The sequence below is a fragment of the Bombus flavifrons genome, chromosome 3, assembly GCF_040668555.2.
Source record: "Bombus flavifrons isolate JBK064 chromosome 3, iyBomFlav1_principal, whole genome shotgun sequence".
Classification (NCBI taxonomy): domain Eukaryota; kingdom Metazoa; phylum Arthropoda; class Insecta; order Hymenoptera; family Apidae; genus Bombus; species Bombus flavifrons.
The window spans coordinates 903,195-917,807 of NC_138444.1; the positions used below are offsets into that span (position 1 = coordinate 903,195).

At 25.3% G+C, this 14,613-nt stretch overlaps 3 protein-coding genes across 8 annotated transcripts; 1 reads left to right on the forward strand and 2 right to left on the reverse strand.

Annotated features, from left to right (window-relative positions):
* Window positions 1–57: 57 nt before the first annotated feature.
* mRpS7 (mitochondrial ribosomal protein S7) lies at window positions 58–1,740 on the forward strand. The gene is made up of 5 exons (XM_069110118.1): window positions 58–457; window positions 719–904; window positions 1,007–1,238; window positions 1,326–1,463; window positions 1,624–1,740. Exons 1-5 carry the CDS (start codon window positions 411–413, stop codon window positions 1,702–1,704), a joined length of 684 nt encoding a protein of 227 aa, XP_068966219.1. The 5' UTR covers window positions 58–410; the 3' UTR covers window positions 1,705–1,740.
* On the reverse strand, window positions 1,724–3,100 carry LOC138178355 (uncharacterized). Its single transcript, XM_069110119.1, has 2 exons — window positions 2,169–3,100; window positions 1,724–2,094 (listed from the first exon to the last, which is right to left on the reverse strand). Exons 1-2 carry the CDS (start codon window positions 2,473–2,475, stop codon window positions 1,784–1,786), a joined length of 618 nt encoding a protein of 205 aa, XP_068966220.1. The 5' UTR covers window positions 2,476–3,100; the 3' UTR covers window positions 1,724–1,783.
* An 823-nt stretch (window positions 3,101–3,923) lies between these two features.
* LOC138178352 (monocyte to macrophage differentiation factor 2) lies at window positions 3,924–13,370 on the reverse strand. 6 transcript variants are annotated; one of them, XR_011172683.1, is made up of 6 exons: window positions 13,189–13,370; window positions 13,008–13,118; window positions 6,809–7,054; window positions 6,465–6,717; window positions 6,033–6,365; window positions 3,924–5,017 (listed from the first exon to the last, which is right to left on the reverse strand). XR_011172683.1 is itself a non-coding variant. In XM_069110103.1 (5 exons), exons 1-5 carry the CDS (start codon window positions 13,191–13,193, stop codon window positions 6,111–6,113), a joined length of 870 nt encoding a protein of 289 aa, XP_068966204.1. In that variant the 5' UTR covers window positions 13,194–13,370; the 3' UTR covers window positions 3,924–6,110. The 6 variants fall into 6 exon arrangements, 5 of the variants coding, with proteins under 5 accessions (XP_068966204.1, XP_068966207.1, XP_068966205.1 ...); XM_069110103.1 differs by having other exon boundaries at window positions 3,924–6,365; XM_069110106.1 differs by adding an exon at window positions 12,304–12,383 and having other exon boundaries at window positions 3,924–6,365; window positions 13,008–13,370.
* Between the last annotated feature and the right edge of the window lie 1,243 nt (window positions 13,371–14,613).

Consider the following 14,613-nt stretch of genomic DNA (forward strand, 5'->3'; position numbering starts at 1 on the left):
TTTTTTTTTTTAAATTATTAACACTGTTTATATTATACGTACTGCTCATTTGTGCGGGCCAACTAGGTATCATCTATGCGGTTCATTCATTGGACGTAGTTGGGTAGAAGCCAATATACCGTCAAAATAAAGTATAAAATATCCTAAAAGTGCTCAATTTTACATAGTCATAACTTTTGAATGGATGGATTCCGCACCTTAAAATTTGCATTTTCAGATTCTACACGTCAAAAACTATGAGATTGTAAATAAAAAATATAATGAAATTACATTTCCCAAATGTTTGTGTGAATATAACTATATAGTATATGTAACATATCGCCCTCATCATTGACACGTGTATTCACGCTTAATCTTTTCTAAGCTCTGCACGGAATGCTATGTAGAAGTATCAAAACAAATATATAAAGATGTTTTGTGGAAGAACATTTAATTCATTAATACTATTTAGTTTAAGGTAATACTTAACATGACAAATTTCAATACTGTATACATGCCGTTATATATTAATTCATGTTATTTTATTTTGTAACGAATAGAAATTGATCACATAACCTTCATCGATAATACTTAATTTTAACAGTTTTATTAAAACTTCACATATTATCATCATATGTAACTATTGTTACATGATGTTAAACTTTTAAAGCTTTTCAGTAAATACTTGCAGTAAATAAATAATTAATATATAATAGTATAAAAATATTCTCTTTTGCAGGCACAATTTAGAAAATGGTGTCAAATTTTATAGTGTGTTTCCTCCAAATTATGTAGAACCAATTTATAAGAAAGATGAGCAAGAAGTAATATTGAAAGAAACAGTACATAAAAATTTTGCTCATGTACCAATAAAACCAAGTTCTTCTTCTATGACATGTTCTGAATTTCATGATAAACTGGTTAGGTAAATAATTAAATTTTTAATTTAAGTAAAAAATGTTTTTCTAGGTTTAAATAATTGATTGCCTATATTTTATATGTATTATCTGTTTTCTATACATATCAGAAAATTCACAAATTATATTATGAGAAAAGGTAAAAAACAGTTTGCCAGAAGATTATTAGATGAAACTTTTGAAAATATTAAGATAATAAAATTGAAGGAATATTACAATAGCCCACCTGAACATAGAGAAAATATCATATTGGACCCAAAAATAATTTTCTATCAAGCTGTAGAAAATTGTATACCTGTTTTAGAGCTACGGAAAATATCAAGAGGTGGAATAACTTATCAGGTACACGTACAAATGTAATTTTTATTAAATAAATAATTTAATAAATAGGTATTTGAAATTCGTAATATAAGAAATTAATATATATAGGTTCCTGTACCGATGAATTCAAATAGAGCTCAATTTTTATCTATGAATTGGCTAATTAGAAGTGCACAAGATAAGGGGAATACCGAAAAATTTGCTGATGTATTGGCAAAAGAGTTGATTGATGCTGCGAACAATAAAGTATATTTATAGTAATTTTTTAATTTGTTATGTGTGTTAAATAGTATATATGACAAAAAATTATTTTTCTTATATAAACAAATTCCTCTTTTTGAGTGTGAAATTATGTTTAATTAACTTTTTTTTATAATTGTATTTAATTAAAATGTATATTTTGCAGGGACGAGTTATTAAACAGAAATATGATTTACATAAGCAATGTGAAGCAAATCGAGCTTATGCACATTATAGGTGGTTGTAGAAAAAAGGATAAAGATAAATTTGTTTTTTATTTGTAGTAATAATATTTATTTAATCAAGGGAATACATATTATTGGAGATTATCCAAAAATATTAGAAAAATTAGCTTCTTCTGTGACTTTTCCATATTTTGTATACACTTTCAATTTTTGTTTACAAGACTTGATGTTTAAGATTTTATATAACGAATTAGAAGTATTCATGAAATTTTCTGTGAAAGGAATAATATCATCAGCAGTTGTCCTTAGATCTATTCTTTTACCCCAATAATTTATATATGATATTATAATATCTTGATTTTCTAAATCATCTTTATCTTTTACATATATTGTTCCAACTAAATTATTACATGTAAAACCAATAGTATGTAACATAAGGACTAACAAACAATCTAAAATACACAATAAATTGTATTAATAAAGGTTTAAATTCAACATAAAAATATTAGATGTTATTTCAACTTACTGCAAGCTGTAAAACTTAAATTTTCCATGGATGACATGAAATCTAACATTTGTAAAGATACAGTCACTGGTATAAGTGCACCTGCACAAATTGTGTAATTTCGCTTAAATTTATTGAAAATATAAGGACAGATGGCATAAGGAAACATATAAATTATTTTATAATCTGGAAATTTTTTTGATTTGATTGTTGGTGATGTAGTATACTTTTTATTTGATGCATGATTATATCGTCTAATTATATCATTAATACTATTATAGGAGTGCCATCTTAGTTGCTTGGAAAAATGGACTGTAAGTATATTCATAGGGAAGTATAAATTTTTTTTATGTACAACAATGAACTAATTCAATGAATCTGTATATAATGCATTGTTAATTCACTTAACATATATCTCTGGATTATCTATTTTCTCTTACATTAAACACATAAAAATAAGAAATTCTTCAAGCACCACAAATTTCTTTCGTTACGGCTGTGTGAACTGGTATAGTATAGGAGCTTGTGACTCCCTCTAGCGTGAATATTTTATACTATAGCAGGGTAAATTCTAGCGCAGCGAATTTAACTGTACAACACTGTAGCCAAGGCAACGAACAAAAGTTTATTTAACAAATTTATTAATTAAATGTTAAAATTATTAATCATTAATATCGGTGATTACTCACAAATTTCGTATTTACCTTTCGTTACAATGGAAAAATAAGTTGTCAAAGCATAAATGACTCGTTTTGTAATATTATAAGCTCCAATGAAAGTAATGTTCATTAGTATCAGTTAATAACATTTTGTGTTGTTGGGTAATGAATAACTCGTAGATTGTCATGTAAAATCCAAGCAAATAATAGGCTCTGCGACCAAGAAACTAGGATCGTTAGAACCTTCACGCTCAGAGTCTAAGTAAATTTTATGAGAGCTCAAATCTTTGTTAAAGTATTCAATCTATTATAATTTTAAATATAAATTATTACCCAAGTTAATTTTCTTGTTGCGTATTTCTTTATTTAAACGTTGAGAATTGAGAATTCGTTGTGTAACGCCACTCTATGAAAATAATCCGGATTCGGTTGTCTTTGTCTTTTTCTCTCTTTTCTTAATGCGATCGTATACTCGGACCGAACAGCATAGAGTTGGAAGGAAAAAGCGGCCCTACGATAATGGTAATAGAAAACAAGTTTTGTCTAACATATATGATTATTATGATTATATTATTATTATTTTGTATCTAATAAATGTCTCATAAATGTTATATAACATAAATATTCTTTTCATTACTAAAAACCTCTATAAACTCTAAAACTGTACTATAATTTTATCTTTTTAATAAAAATTTTAATAATATTGAAATGTTTCAATCATGAATGATATTTTGAACATGATATTATTTACATATATGTTAAAAATTAATTTTGTTAATACTTTCACGCATCCTCTAAACAGTCATGCTATCGATACCCCATAGTTCGGCGGCTATCAGCTTTGCAAACATTCACTAAAGGACCCAGCCAGTACTAGCAAGCAGGTCCTTGCTGAGTCATCAAATCAATCATAGATTATCGTAAGGTTAAATAGCGACGGGCTCTCTGCCATTATGTTGGCAGGAGGGTGCTCTGCCTCTAACATATTATATACATATAGATATAAATAAATAATAAAGCAATGAATCCAAAATTTGTTTAATAATAAAACTACATCAATTATTTTATAGATTTATGGTATTAGTAACATACATCACAATTACATTCCTTAATAAAATAATCATCAAAAAAGAAGCAACAATTATATTACCATTACACTTTCATAATCATAAGTTATAAGAAAAGTAGCTAAAAATACTTAAACACACTACAACAGAATATAAGATAACAGATATTTTCTTATGTTATATGTTGTGTAAAATAATAAGTTCTATCTATATATAGATTCTACTATTTTATGTTATAGAAATTATATAATTTGTATGTATATCAGTACAATTTTGATATAATTTTTGGCACAATATTCTTGTAAATACAGAAGGTTAATGAACAGACAATTTTGATTATTTATTTCTCATTAGATGAACGTCATATGAATTAAATAATATTGGTTTTATAACCAACAATAAAAGCTAATTTTTATAAAAGGTTATTATAAAAAGAACTATCTAAAATTATTAAAAAATAATTGCTATACAAATACATGCTATACAGGAAGTAAATAATTTATACTAAAATGTTAGGCATCATTTACTATTACAATAGGATTCCATTTATCTGAACAATTTTTGTCAGTCTCTAATTTAACTAACATGTTGATTTATTATACAAACTTGGGCTCGCTATCATACTTTTTATATAAAATCAAATTATTATATAGAAAGTACATATATAAAGTAGAGCTTTGTTTATCTTCATTTATCACACTTTGTTTACAGATACAAGTTAATACTCAGTTTCAGATATTTGAACTTGTAGCTGATCTTCTATTATTTATTATCTAACTATTTGTCGTATTCAGTACATATTTCATATGTCCCAGTGAAGGAATATGAACACATTACTGAGACGATACTATATAACAATGAAACTCAAAATTGGTTCAAATTATTGAAAAAAAATTTAATGTATCTATATCTTGACAATGTATCTTGGAAAGAAAAAGAATAATACTAAATCTTGGTAAAAAATGTAATATCCTCAAACGACTGAAAATGGGCGAATCAACTTTGTCATCAGAATATAATATTGACAAATCAACCATATTGGGAATACAATCCAGTGAAGCTAAGTAAAATATACTTATTAAAGAAAAAGACAGACGTAAAAAAACGTAGTTAACCTTCATACATATGTCTTCTATGTGTCCATCTGCAAGAAAATAAAAATATCAAATTGTGTTCTCATCGACATCAATTCAACACTTGTTTGACAAGTTTTTTCGTACAGAAGATAACCTAACTCCTAATAATGCTATAATAAGTGTATGAATATGAATATGGAATGATGTAAATATAGTAAATATCATCACCATGTCCTAATAACTTAAACAGATTGAAACGCACAAAATCCCAAAACGTAAAAAGATATGAACAAAAAAAAGAGACAAAGGAATGAGTTGAAATTTAGTTATTTGAATAAGTGCAATAGAGAATCACTGAACTTTTATCATATCAATGAACCAATTATCTGAATTATGTTATTACTATTTCCCAATATGTTCGGATGAACGTAGTTTTATTATGTAATACTCCATTTCATTATATCTAAATTTAAAACTATTATTAAAGTGTGTAAAGTTACTTTTCTAATACAAATACGTAGAAATTCATATTTTACAAATAATAATATTATGATAGCTGAATATTTTCTTTACCGCTTTAGTTATATTTTGACATGCACAATTCAAGAATATAATTTTTATATGTATATTTCAGGTACTTAACCCTCCGAAGATCGTGGTTGATCTGACAGATACAGGTAAGATTTAATTCTAAATATTTCTAAATTTATAATTGTTCATTCTTTATATTTAAATATAGTTTATATATACTGTAAATATATCTATATATTATACTTTATATTAATTTTAGTACAATTAGACTTTTCATATATTTATACAGCCTTTTCGAAAAAAATAAGCACTGTAATATAGATTTTAAGTTACTGTATCATATCTATCAAATACACCGCGACCTCTGAAGGAATTTTTACGACCGCGACCTCCGCAGGGTTAATATAATTACTTTTTAAAATTAGTACATTCACCATATTAGATAATCTCTATTTCTCAAAAAATTTAAATAATAGAGATATCTCTCTTTTAATAGTTTTAGTCTCATAATTGTAAATTAATATTTGAAGATTAAAAAGAAATAATACTTACTTTATCAATTTTATATTAAAAATTCTCATGTGTAAAATTTTGACGCGATTCAAAATTAATGTAATAAAAAATTTGATTTTATAACTCTTCAGTATGAGATTTTAACAGTTTTGGTAATGATGATACATCTGCTGTCATAAAATTATCTGACAGACAGACTGCAGGAAAGACATGATTTAGTATGGCATAATAATGAAAACCAGCTGCTACAGCAACAAAAAGGTGCCAAATTGCATGTGCACATGGTATTCTTCCATCAGATTTAAAAAACGCAATACCAAAAATATAAAACAGTCCTCCCAATTTTAATTCAGTAATGTTATATTGATGATACTGTAAGTATTAAGGTATAAATTTTTAAATAATGTACGATCATTATTATCTAACATTCTTAGTCATAGTCTTATTTTCAATGTATAATTATATACTTACTGCATTAATAATTGCATAACTAGGACCAATTCCTATAATTAAATAAAAAATTGTTTCTAACATTTTATATTGTTCATGGAAGATTTGTTGATACAGTATACCCAATATTGCCATAATCCAAATAGCATAACGCATTGTAAATAATAATTCATCATTTGGAAAGTGATCTACATTTAACCAAGGAAAATAACTAGCAGCAATAAAAATGTAAATCATGGCACGATCACAACGATGAAGTGTTTCTTTAAGGTGTCTGTAATATAATTATTTGTTATTTCATTAACACAAAATGATGGACAAAGTTATATAAACTAAACTAAGTTAAAACATGTAATAGTAAGTACCTATTATTATTGCAGTAATGTACACTGTGGAAAAATGTTGACACCGTAAAAATAAGAATCAAGGATGTGCCATATACATAAGCTGATACCAATTGGGTCCATGTCATAGAGCGGCGAACCAATTCCAAGCTACCTATAACTGATGGTACAACCCAAATCCCATGAGTAGCTACATTTGCCATGTGTTCTACAGAAGTAGGTATATATGCTTCGTTACTACATGCTGGAGGATTCATCCATTTTATTCTGTAAAAATTTAATACATTGTTTTAGTACAATTTATTGCTTTTTAATATATTTATTTTTATTCACTAAATATTAAAGTATTGTATATCGTATATTATATATTTAACATCGTAAAATGTTTAATATATGTTTAATATTTATAATATACAAGGAAGGAAATGTACAAAGTAGTATAAATATTTTACTCCGAAAAAATAAAAAGTTGTTCATACACAGTGTGTTATTAAAATTACAGTTATTAAACTTATAATAAAAAAAATTTTCTGAATTTTGAAATTCAGAATTTAGTACATGTTTTTCAAGAACATTAAATTTTCACGATTTTCTCGAAAATAAGACCCCCAACGTACTTTTGTTATTTTCGATTTTGTCTTATTTTAAACCATATTTTCACTTGTAACACAAATTTGGAACCACAGTGTATAATTATTATAATATATTTATACAATTATATGGATATATATGTTAGTATAATTATAATACATATATATATAAAAGGGCTGCATTAAGGAGCTATGTTATCATTGCAGCTTTAAAAATAAATCCTACGAAATAATGCGGAAAAAGAGATTTTGAGAAAAATCATACTATATAACCAAATTTTATATCGCTTAAACTAAACACGTGTTAATCTTTTCAAGAAAAGCTTCTGATTTGCATTATACCTTAGATTTCTTCATTGGCTTGAAGCAATAGAATATCCGTAAATAAGTATTTATTCGGAGGTTAAATTATCTTTCAAGGTCTTTTTAGAAAATTCTTCATGATTCTCAGAACTTCTGAATCTTATAATGTTCAGCTAATTGATGAAGTTGTGCAAATCACATTATCGCATTAGCTGCAATTTTTGTCAAAGTTACATTGATTTTACAGCATGCAATGTTCAAGTACATACAGATTAAAAAAGGTTAAAATATTTTACAAGACCAAATACAAGTGATTATTACAAGTGTAAGCATATCTAAAAAAAAACTATATAGTAATTTACTTTACATAATAATTACTTTTCATACGATTATGAAATATTAAATTTTTGAACTGTGTTTCATATTCTTTGCAATTGTATAAAAAGTAAACATACTAGTAATATTATCATATTACTTCTGTATTTACATTCGTATTATTTCATTAAAACAAATAAAAGAAATGGCATGAGATTTAATTTGGTTTACTTCATGATTACACAATCGAAAAGCCAAATGACGCCAAGTATCTCGGGTACGGTAAATTTTAGGACAACTATGCCTTAGTACTTCTATGCTAAGAACTCGTTATTCTATCGAATTTAAACATGAGCAATTGAATATTCCATTTGACAAAAACAGCTTTGGCGTTTTCCTAATCTTTTTGACATCTCTACTTGTAAAGAAATTATTGTTATCATATTATGCATTTCTTTTTAAAGCTTACAATTTTCAGAAGTAATATTTTCGTTTATTGTTTGAAATAATTTGAAATATTTGAAAATATTTCAGATAGTTAGTGAAATATCTTGCGTGGTCAAGAGCAAAATGCATTGAAACAGCCAAAATTTATGATGCCCACCTAAAGGTCAAATTGTCGATCTCAACTGATCTATAGAAAAAGTTTTGTTGAAAACGGCTTTCCCTTAAACTTAAAACATATGGATTACCTGTAAAACCGTTAACTTTATGTCATCGTCAGTCTAGCCATAATTTTAAACATTTTTAGCATTTGGAGACACTTTTTCCTTTGCGTGCATAACGTCACTTGGTTTAATTATTAGACCTATGACGATTGGGGAGTAATTACATACTTCGAAAAATAAAAGACGTGCTAGGATACAAGGAAGAGGAAATTTAAATGGGGGAATTTTCGTTTAATAAAGAATCTTCTACAGGGTATTTCATCTAACTTGATCATCTTAAATATCTCGGTTATTTTTTATGATAGGAAAAAATATCAGAGGAAGAGAATATTCGGTTCGAAGGGACAAATGTGGTGATAGGCAAAAAATTTCTTCAAGGCCACTCTTTTTCGAGATTTTAAAGTCATCGAAGTATTTTTAAATGAAACTACATATTTTCATTATAACAGTCTTATAACTCCCCAAAAAAAATTCAACGATGTGGAATATGTTGACCTTTACGTAACCTTCAAAGAGAAAAAAGAATATGTATATGTATAATATTCACATATTGTTTCCATTAACATTTTCACTATTTTATTTTTCAACTACTTACAATGTGGCTGTTTATATGTTTGTAATTTTATCTAAGTCAAGCATCATTTTATGCGAAAATACGTTAAACAATGTTTTAATGTATTACGATTAAGTCGAAACCAAGGTCATATTAGGCATGTTTATACGAATCTTTTTTAACATTCTTATGTCCTGAATTTATCTCTGCTGTATTTCTCATATACATCGGGGCACACTATATAATAGATTAATATATACATGTTCCTAGTATATAATCTCAATGTGTTCAATGAACGATGATTAATATTAAGCGGTACAGACGGTTATACGCTCATCGAACTCTCAGTAATCTTATATATAGTATATATATAATATATAACTCTATAACTTATATATAGTATATATATAATATAGTATATATATAATAATAACTATAATATATAACATAACTGCTTTTATTTTGGAAAAAGTAAAAAATTCTAATTATAATTTGAATTTTATGAAATTTTACTGCTTATTCGAACTCATTATTTCATTGCATGAATTATAGTAAATTAAGAGATAATAAAGAAAATTAACCATGCGAAATTAATATTACATTGATATTAAATGAAAATTATAGTAACATGCACTAAACTCTCGTAGAATTTGTTAGTAATTTAGTTAGTATTGAAATATTGTTCCGAGAATTGCTGGTTGTAGAGCTCACATTCTTGGCTCACTCATTGCATACTGTTTACGTCGGGGATAAGGGTAAGAAATATCAAGAGCAGACAAGATAATACATATGTAGAAAAAAAATTATTTAAATAATATTTATAATTTTGTATCAATACTTCCACAAAGTTATTCCAAAATTCAAAACTTAAAATAGTACACAGTTATTTATTTTGTCATAGTGTAAAGAAATATACAGATTGACCCGTTAATTAATACAAGAAACAAATATTTTTTCACTAAAAAATATTACTTTTTATTGAAAACGTAAGTAAAAAATGGATATAATTATTAAATAGAACTTTGTTTTCATGAAAAGCAGCTTTGAAAATTTGTTATAACATTAATTTAATTTAATATTATTCGAATAATTTGAATTATAGTTTACCATTTTTCTATTATCACAAATAAAAAAATTGTACTGTATAAAAATTATGAAAAGTATAGTCAGTAGAAACATATATACATGAAAAATGTCTATTTATCCGATATAATGAAATTGCTCGTATATGTTGCCGATTTTGCTTATAACGTAAGCATTAGTATGCTCCCCTTAGGTAAAAAATGGTATATACAATATTTCTATTTATCTGTGAATTATTCACATTAGTTTTTTAATTCTTAACTTTAAATGCTAATATTTTCTAATGTAACTACAAAAAACAAGAGAAAATGCACAGAATATTTCTCTATATTATATATAGGTATTCAAATACAAAAATTTATGTATATGCTATTATATAAATTGTGCAATGCTTTCTGTGCGTATCGTATTACGAAATCGTCGAATAAAGTTCATATTTGCGCATCATTTCTATGATTTACAGATCCATTAATTAACTGCAGAAATTGAAATATTTTATAAGAAAAAATTTATTTGAAATAATAATTATTTCTTCTAATTGTTCATTATTTTTTACATTATCGTTCAGTATTTATTATATTATTGTGTACAATTAATTTTATAATGTTTTTTTAGATACTTTAATATAAATTGAGCTGTTAACTAAAAATATGAACGTCATTAATCGACAGCCAATAGTCGTAGCCGCAGCAATCACTTTCTGTTTGCTGTCTCGTCTCGTTAGACAGACTATACATCCATCTGTTTTAACGATTTTAACTAATGCCATATATATTTTCATCTTTTGGATACAAGAAATCATAAATTAACGCTATAATAAAAAGAAGGTTTACCTAGCTTACAGAAAAAATTTTTATTTTTCTTCTTATGAAATTTAATCATTTTATACAAATGATTAATTTTGATTTTCTCGAGAAAAGCGTTTACTTAAATCATAATTTTATAGAAAAATAAGTATAAACTCACTATTATTAATCCTTTTTTTTAATCTTGTTAAAAAATTTAGAATGCTACTCATTTACTTGCAAACTTATTGTTATTCTAAAAATGATTGATAATTTTGACATTTTTCATGGTTATAAGAAAGATAATGTTTTCAGATAAAGAAATATTGAGAATTGCAGTTATTTCATATTCTGCAATAAAAATATGAGTGACTTCAGTAAATATGAGACTGATTCTTTTAAAAAGTTACTATCCAAATTAGGATTTTTATTAGTAACTGCTTAATTACTAATAAAGCTGAAAGAAAAAAGTGCTACATATACATATATACAAATAAACTAAAGATACAATATAGAGTTAGAATATAAAATATGGAAAAAGAAATGTTTAAAAAATGTGAAAGAAAATTATAAACTGAAGACGTATAGAAGACGATTAAAAATTATATCACAAAAAAGACAATTAAATCGTATAAATCTACCATAAAAAAATTAAAATAAGAACATACATATATATGTATACATTGTTCCAATGAACAAGTTACAATTCTCGCTCTGTATTTCTTAAGGCATATAAAGCATATAATGTAAATCTAGAAAGTATTGAAAAACAAATAATGATAATAAATCAGTATTCTTCTTATAAGAAATATACAGGATGTTTACTCTAATGTTTTACTTAATTCTTTATTCATTTATTACAATGTAACATAAAAACTTACTAACAACTTAGTATGAAAATGAAATGTAAAAATATTTGTTTCCATAATAAATCAAAAATCTCCTTGAGTTCTTTAAATAGAGCAGTCAAAAGTATAAAATTAATATTTTTTTCTTTGTTATACAATATATTTTTATCAATAGTAGCATAAGACTTGTTTGATATTAATATGTGTAAGTAACATATAACAGTGACATAATAAACATAGGATTTTATAAATACACACAAATAATAAATAAAACAAAAGATTCCATATTATTTTAAAAATTGGGAAATGTGTACTAAAGTTTATATAAATGTTAATACACAAATATATATAATACCTACTTGTCAACCTACATTTGATGATAATACACGTTCCATATATTCCAAAACATTGTAAAGATTTAATAGTTCAGTATCCATACAAATTGGATCTTCTATAGATAACATTACTTGATGAAATTACTTCTTTGTCCACTTATAAGCAGAATAGCAATGCATTTCATTTAAATAGGCCCAATTAAAATTTCCAATGCATGCAAAGTTTTAATTCTACTAGCAAACAGGATAAGAATTAAAAGATATAATGGAGGAAATTTATTCGTAGAGAATGTATATAAAAATGCAGGAAAATGATTTCTTATTTTTAAATTTATTAGATAGAATAATTTTTCATTATACAACAGTTACGTAAAATCTTAAATTTCTTATGTAAAAATATTATTAAAACCAGTTATATTATATAAGAAAATAAACTTCTATGGTTTCATACAGATATACAAAGGAAATACAATATACGATAACATGCTACATTAAAAATATAAAGTATTATTTTTTAGAATACTTTATAAATAAGGGTAAAAGCTAAAATTTGTCATTAAAGATATAAATAGGATATCATGCAAAAATGAAATATAATCAAATATTTTTTTATAATGTTAAACATGAATTTAAACAGCCATTGTTTCACTAGTTGCAAAAATTAAGCAAGTTAATAAGATACTAAATGTGGAAACGGTTAACATTTGTTAATTAATATTAGTTGTGTTGTTATATCTTACTCTTTAATGCGTTGAAATCGAAAAAGATTTTTTATTGGTGCTGCAACGAATTGATGAAGACCAAACATATCCATATTTCCCAGGAATTCAGCACATTTAAGTATATAAAACCTCAATGCAACAAATCAGTTTGATGATTAATGTAAATTATTAATTTACGCGATACTTATTTCTTTTTTACCTCATGCTTCATATTTTCAAATTATACACATAAAATATTAAATATTGACAGAACTAATATGTCTCTTATATTAAATGATTTATTCATTCATCATTAACACTTCCGCTATCGTTGTCGCAGCACTACTGAATACTGAACCAAACGTTCTTTAACCACTGCAACTAACCAATATGAAGGCCAATGAAGGCGATAGGATAGAAGCAGAAGTAAGAGTAAGAAGTAAGCATGTACATATGTATATAGATATTTATAAAAAGTATGTACCTAGATATAACTATCGAGTTACACTAGATCGCGTTATTTTTCAATCCTTATTTACGTTCAACATTCTTACTAAGTAGTAAATTTATATTCATATTACTTTGTTCATAAATTAAAATATTCGTAAATTTTTATGCGTATATGATAATTTATAAAATTATTAACAGATAGTAATAGGATAATGGAAAAGTAGTAGATTAGTAGATAATCTTTACAGTACAGTAGAGTAGTAGATATGTTATATCTAGTTTATGAAACATGACATCTGTATAAGATTATACTTAATATACATTAGTTAATGCTATATATAATAATGACATATGCACATACGTATTATTAGCTGATATTTTTTAATTATCCTTTTGAATAATCTTTTTTCGTAGTTTCATTTGGAATTAAATTAACTCGAATTAAGGTTCATATATACCCTTAGATATGTACTGAGCCTCTAGATCATCTTAATGAGATTAAATAATTATACAGATAATTATTTAATGGTTAGACAGTAATTTTTTTCAGTATGTATATTTGTTTTGTATTAAGAGTCATAATTTAAGAAAGAAGGAATTCAAAAAGTAGTTTTTAACTTCAGTTTAAATTTTAAGTGTACTTTATAATTATAAAATAATTTCCTATTGCAAATTCTTTTTTAGCTTTTCTCGAGTGACTGATCTTTAAATGTAAATACATACATATAATCCATATGAAAATATAATAAGCATACTCTAATGTAAATTTCTTATTGAAGCCTAGCATTTTTTACTAATGACATATTTTCTATAGACAATATAATTGGGAAAAATACTTGAACGCCTTTTAGATTATTAAAAATTATCCGAAATCATATAAACAATTTGTTAATATAATAATAGAACCTTTGTCCTAAACATTTTATTTTTCATTTTTTTGGATATTTTTATATTATAAGTCCTTTAATTTATCATACCAAACGCGCGCGCGCGCATGCGCATGTGTAATTTATGTTAACACTGAAATACAAATTATACACATATATATATATGTCTGTGTATATATGTATTAATATTTATTTAATTTTATATTTTAATAGCATGTTATAATTAAATATAATTCATAAATAATTGTTAATAAAGGAATGGAGGTATAGATATAAGTACAACATGTTTCCCTTATTAACATATTTAT

Bases quoted from the DNA above. Each gene is read 5' to 3' on its own strand.
- mRpS7 (XM_069110118.1), top strand. From the start codon at position 411: ATGTTTTGTGGAAGAACATTTAATTCATTAATACTATTTAGTTTAAG. The intron at 458-718 runs GTAATACTTAAC...TCTCTTTTGCAG, and splicing joins TTAATACTATTTAGTTTAAG to GCACAATTTAGAAAATGGTG. The intron at 1,464-1,623 runs GTATATTTATAG...TATATTTTGCAG, and splicing joins TTGATGCTGCGAACAATAAA to GGACGAGTTATTAAACAGAA.
- LOC138178355 (XM_069110119.1), bottom strand. From the start codon at position 2,475: ATGAATATACTTACAGTCCATTTTTCCAAGCAACTAAGATGGCACTCC. The intron at 2,095-2,168 runs GTAAGTTGAAAT...TGTGTATTTTAG, and splicing joins TTTAAGTTTTACAGCTTGCA to ATTGTTTGTTAGTCCTTATG.
- LOC138178352 (XM_069110103.1), bottom strand. The intron at 6,718-6,808 runs GTACTTACTATT...ATTATATTACAG, and splicing joins CATTACTGCAATAATAATAG to ACACCTTAAAGAAACACTTC. The intron at 6,366-6,464 runs GTAAGTATATAA...TAATACTTACAG, and splicing joins GTTATGCAATTATTAATGCA to TATCATCAATATAACATTAC.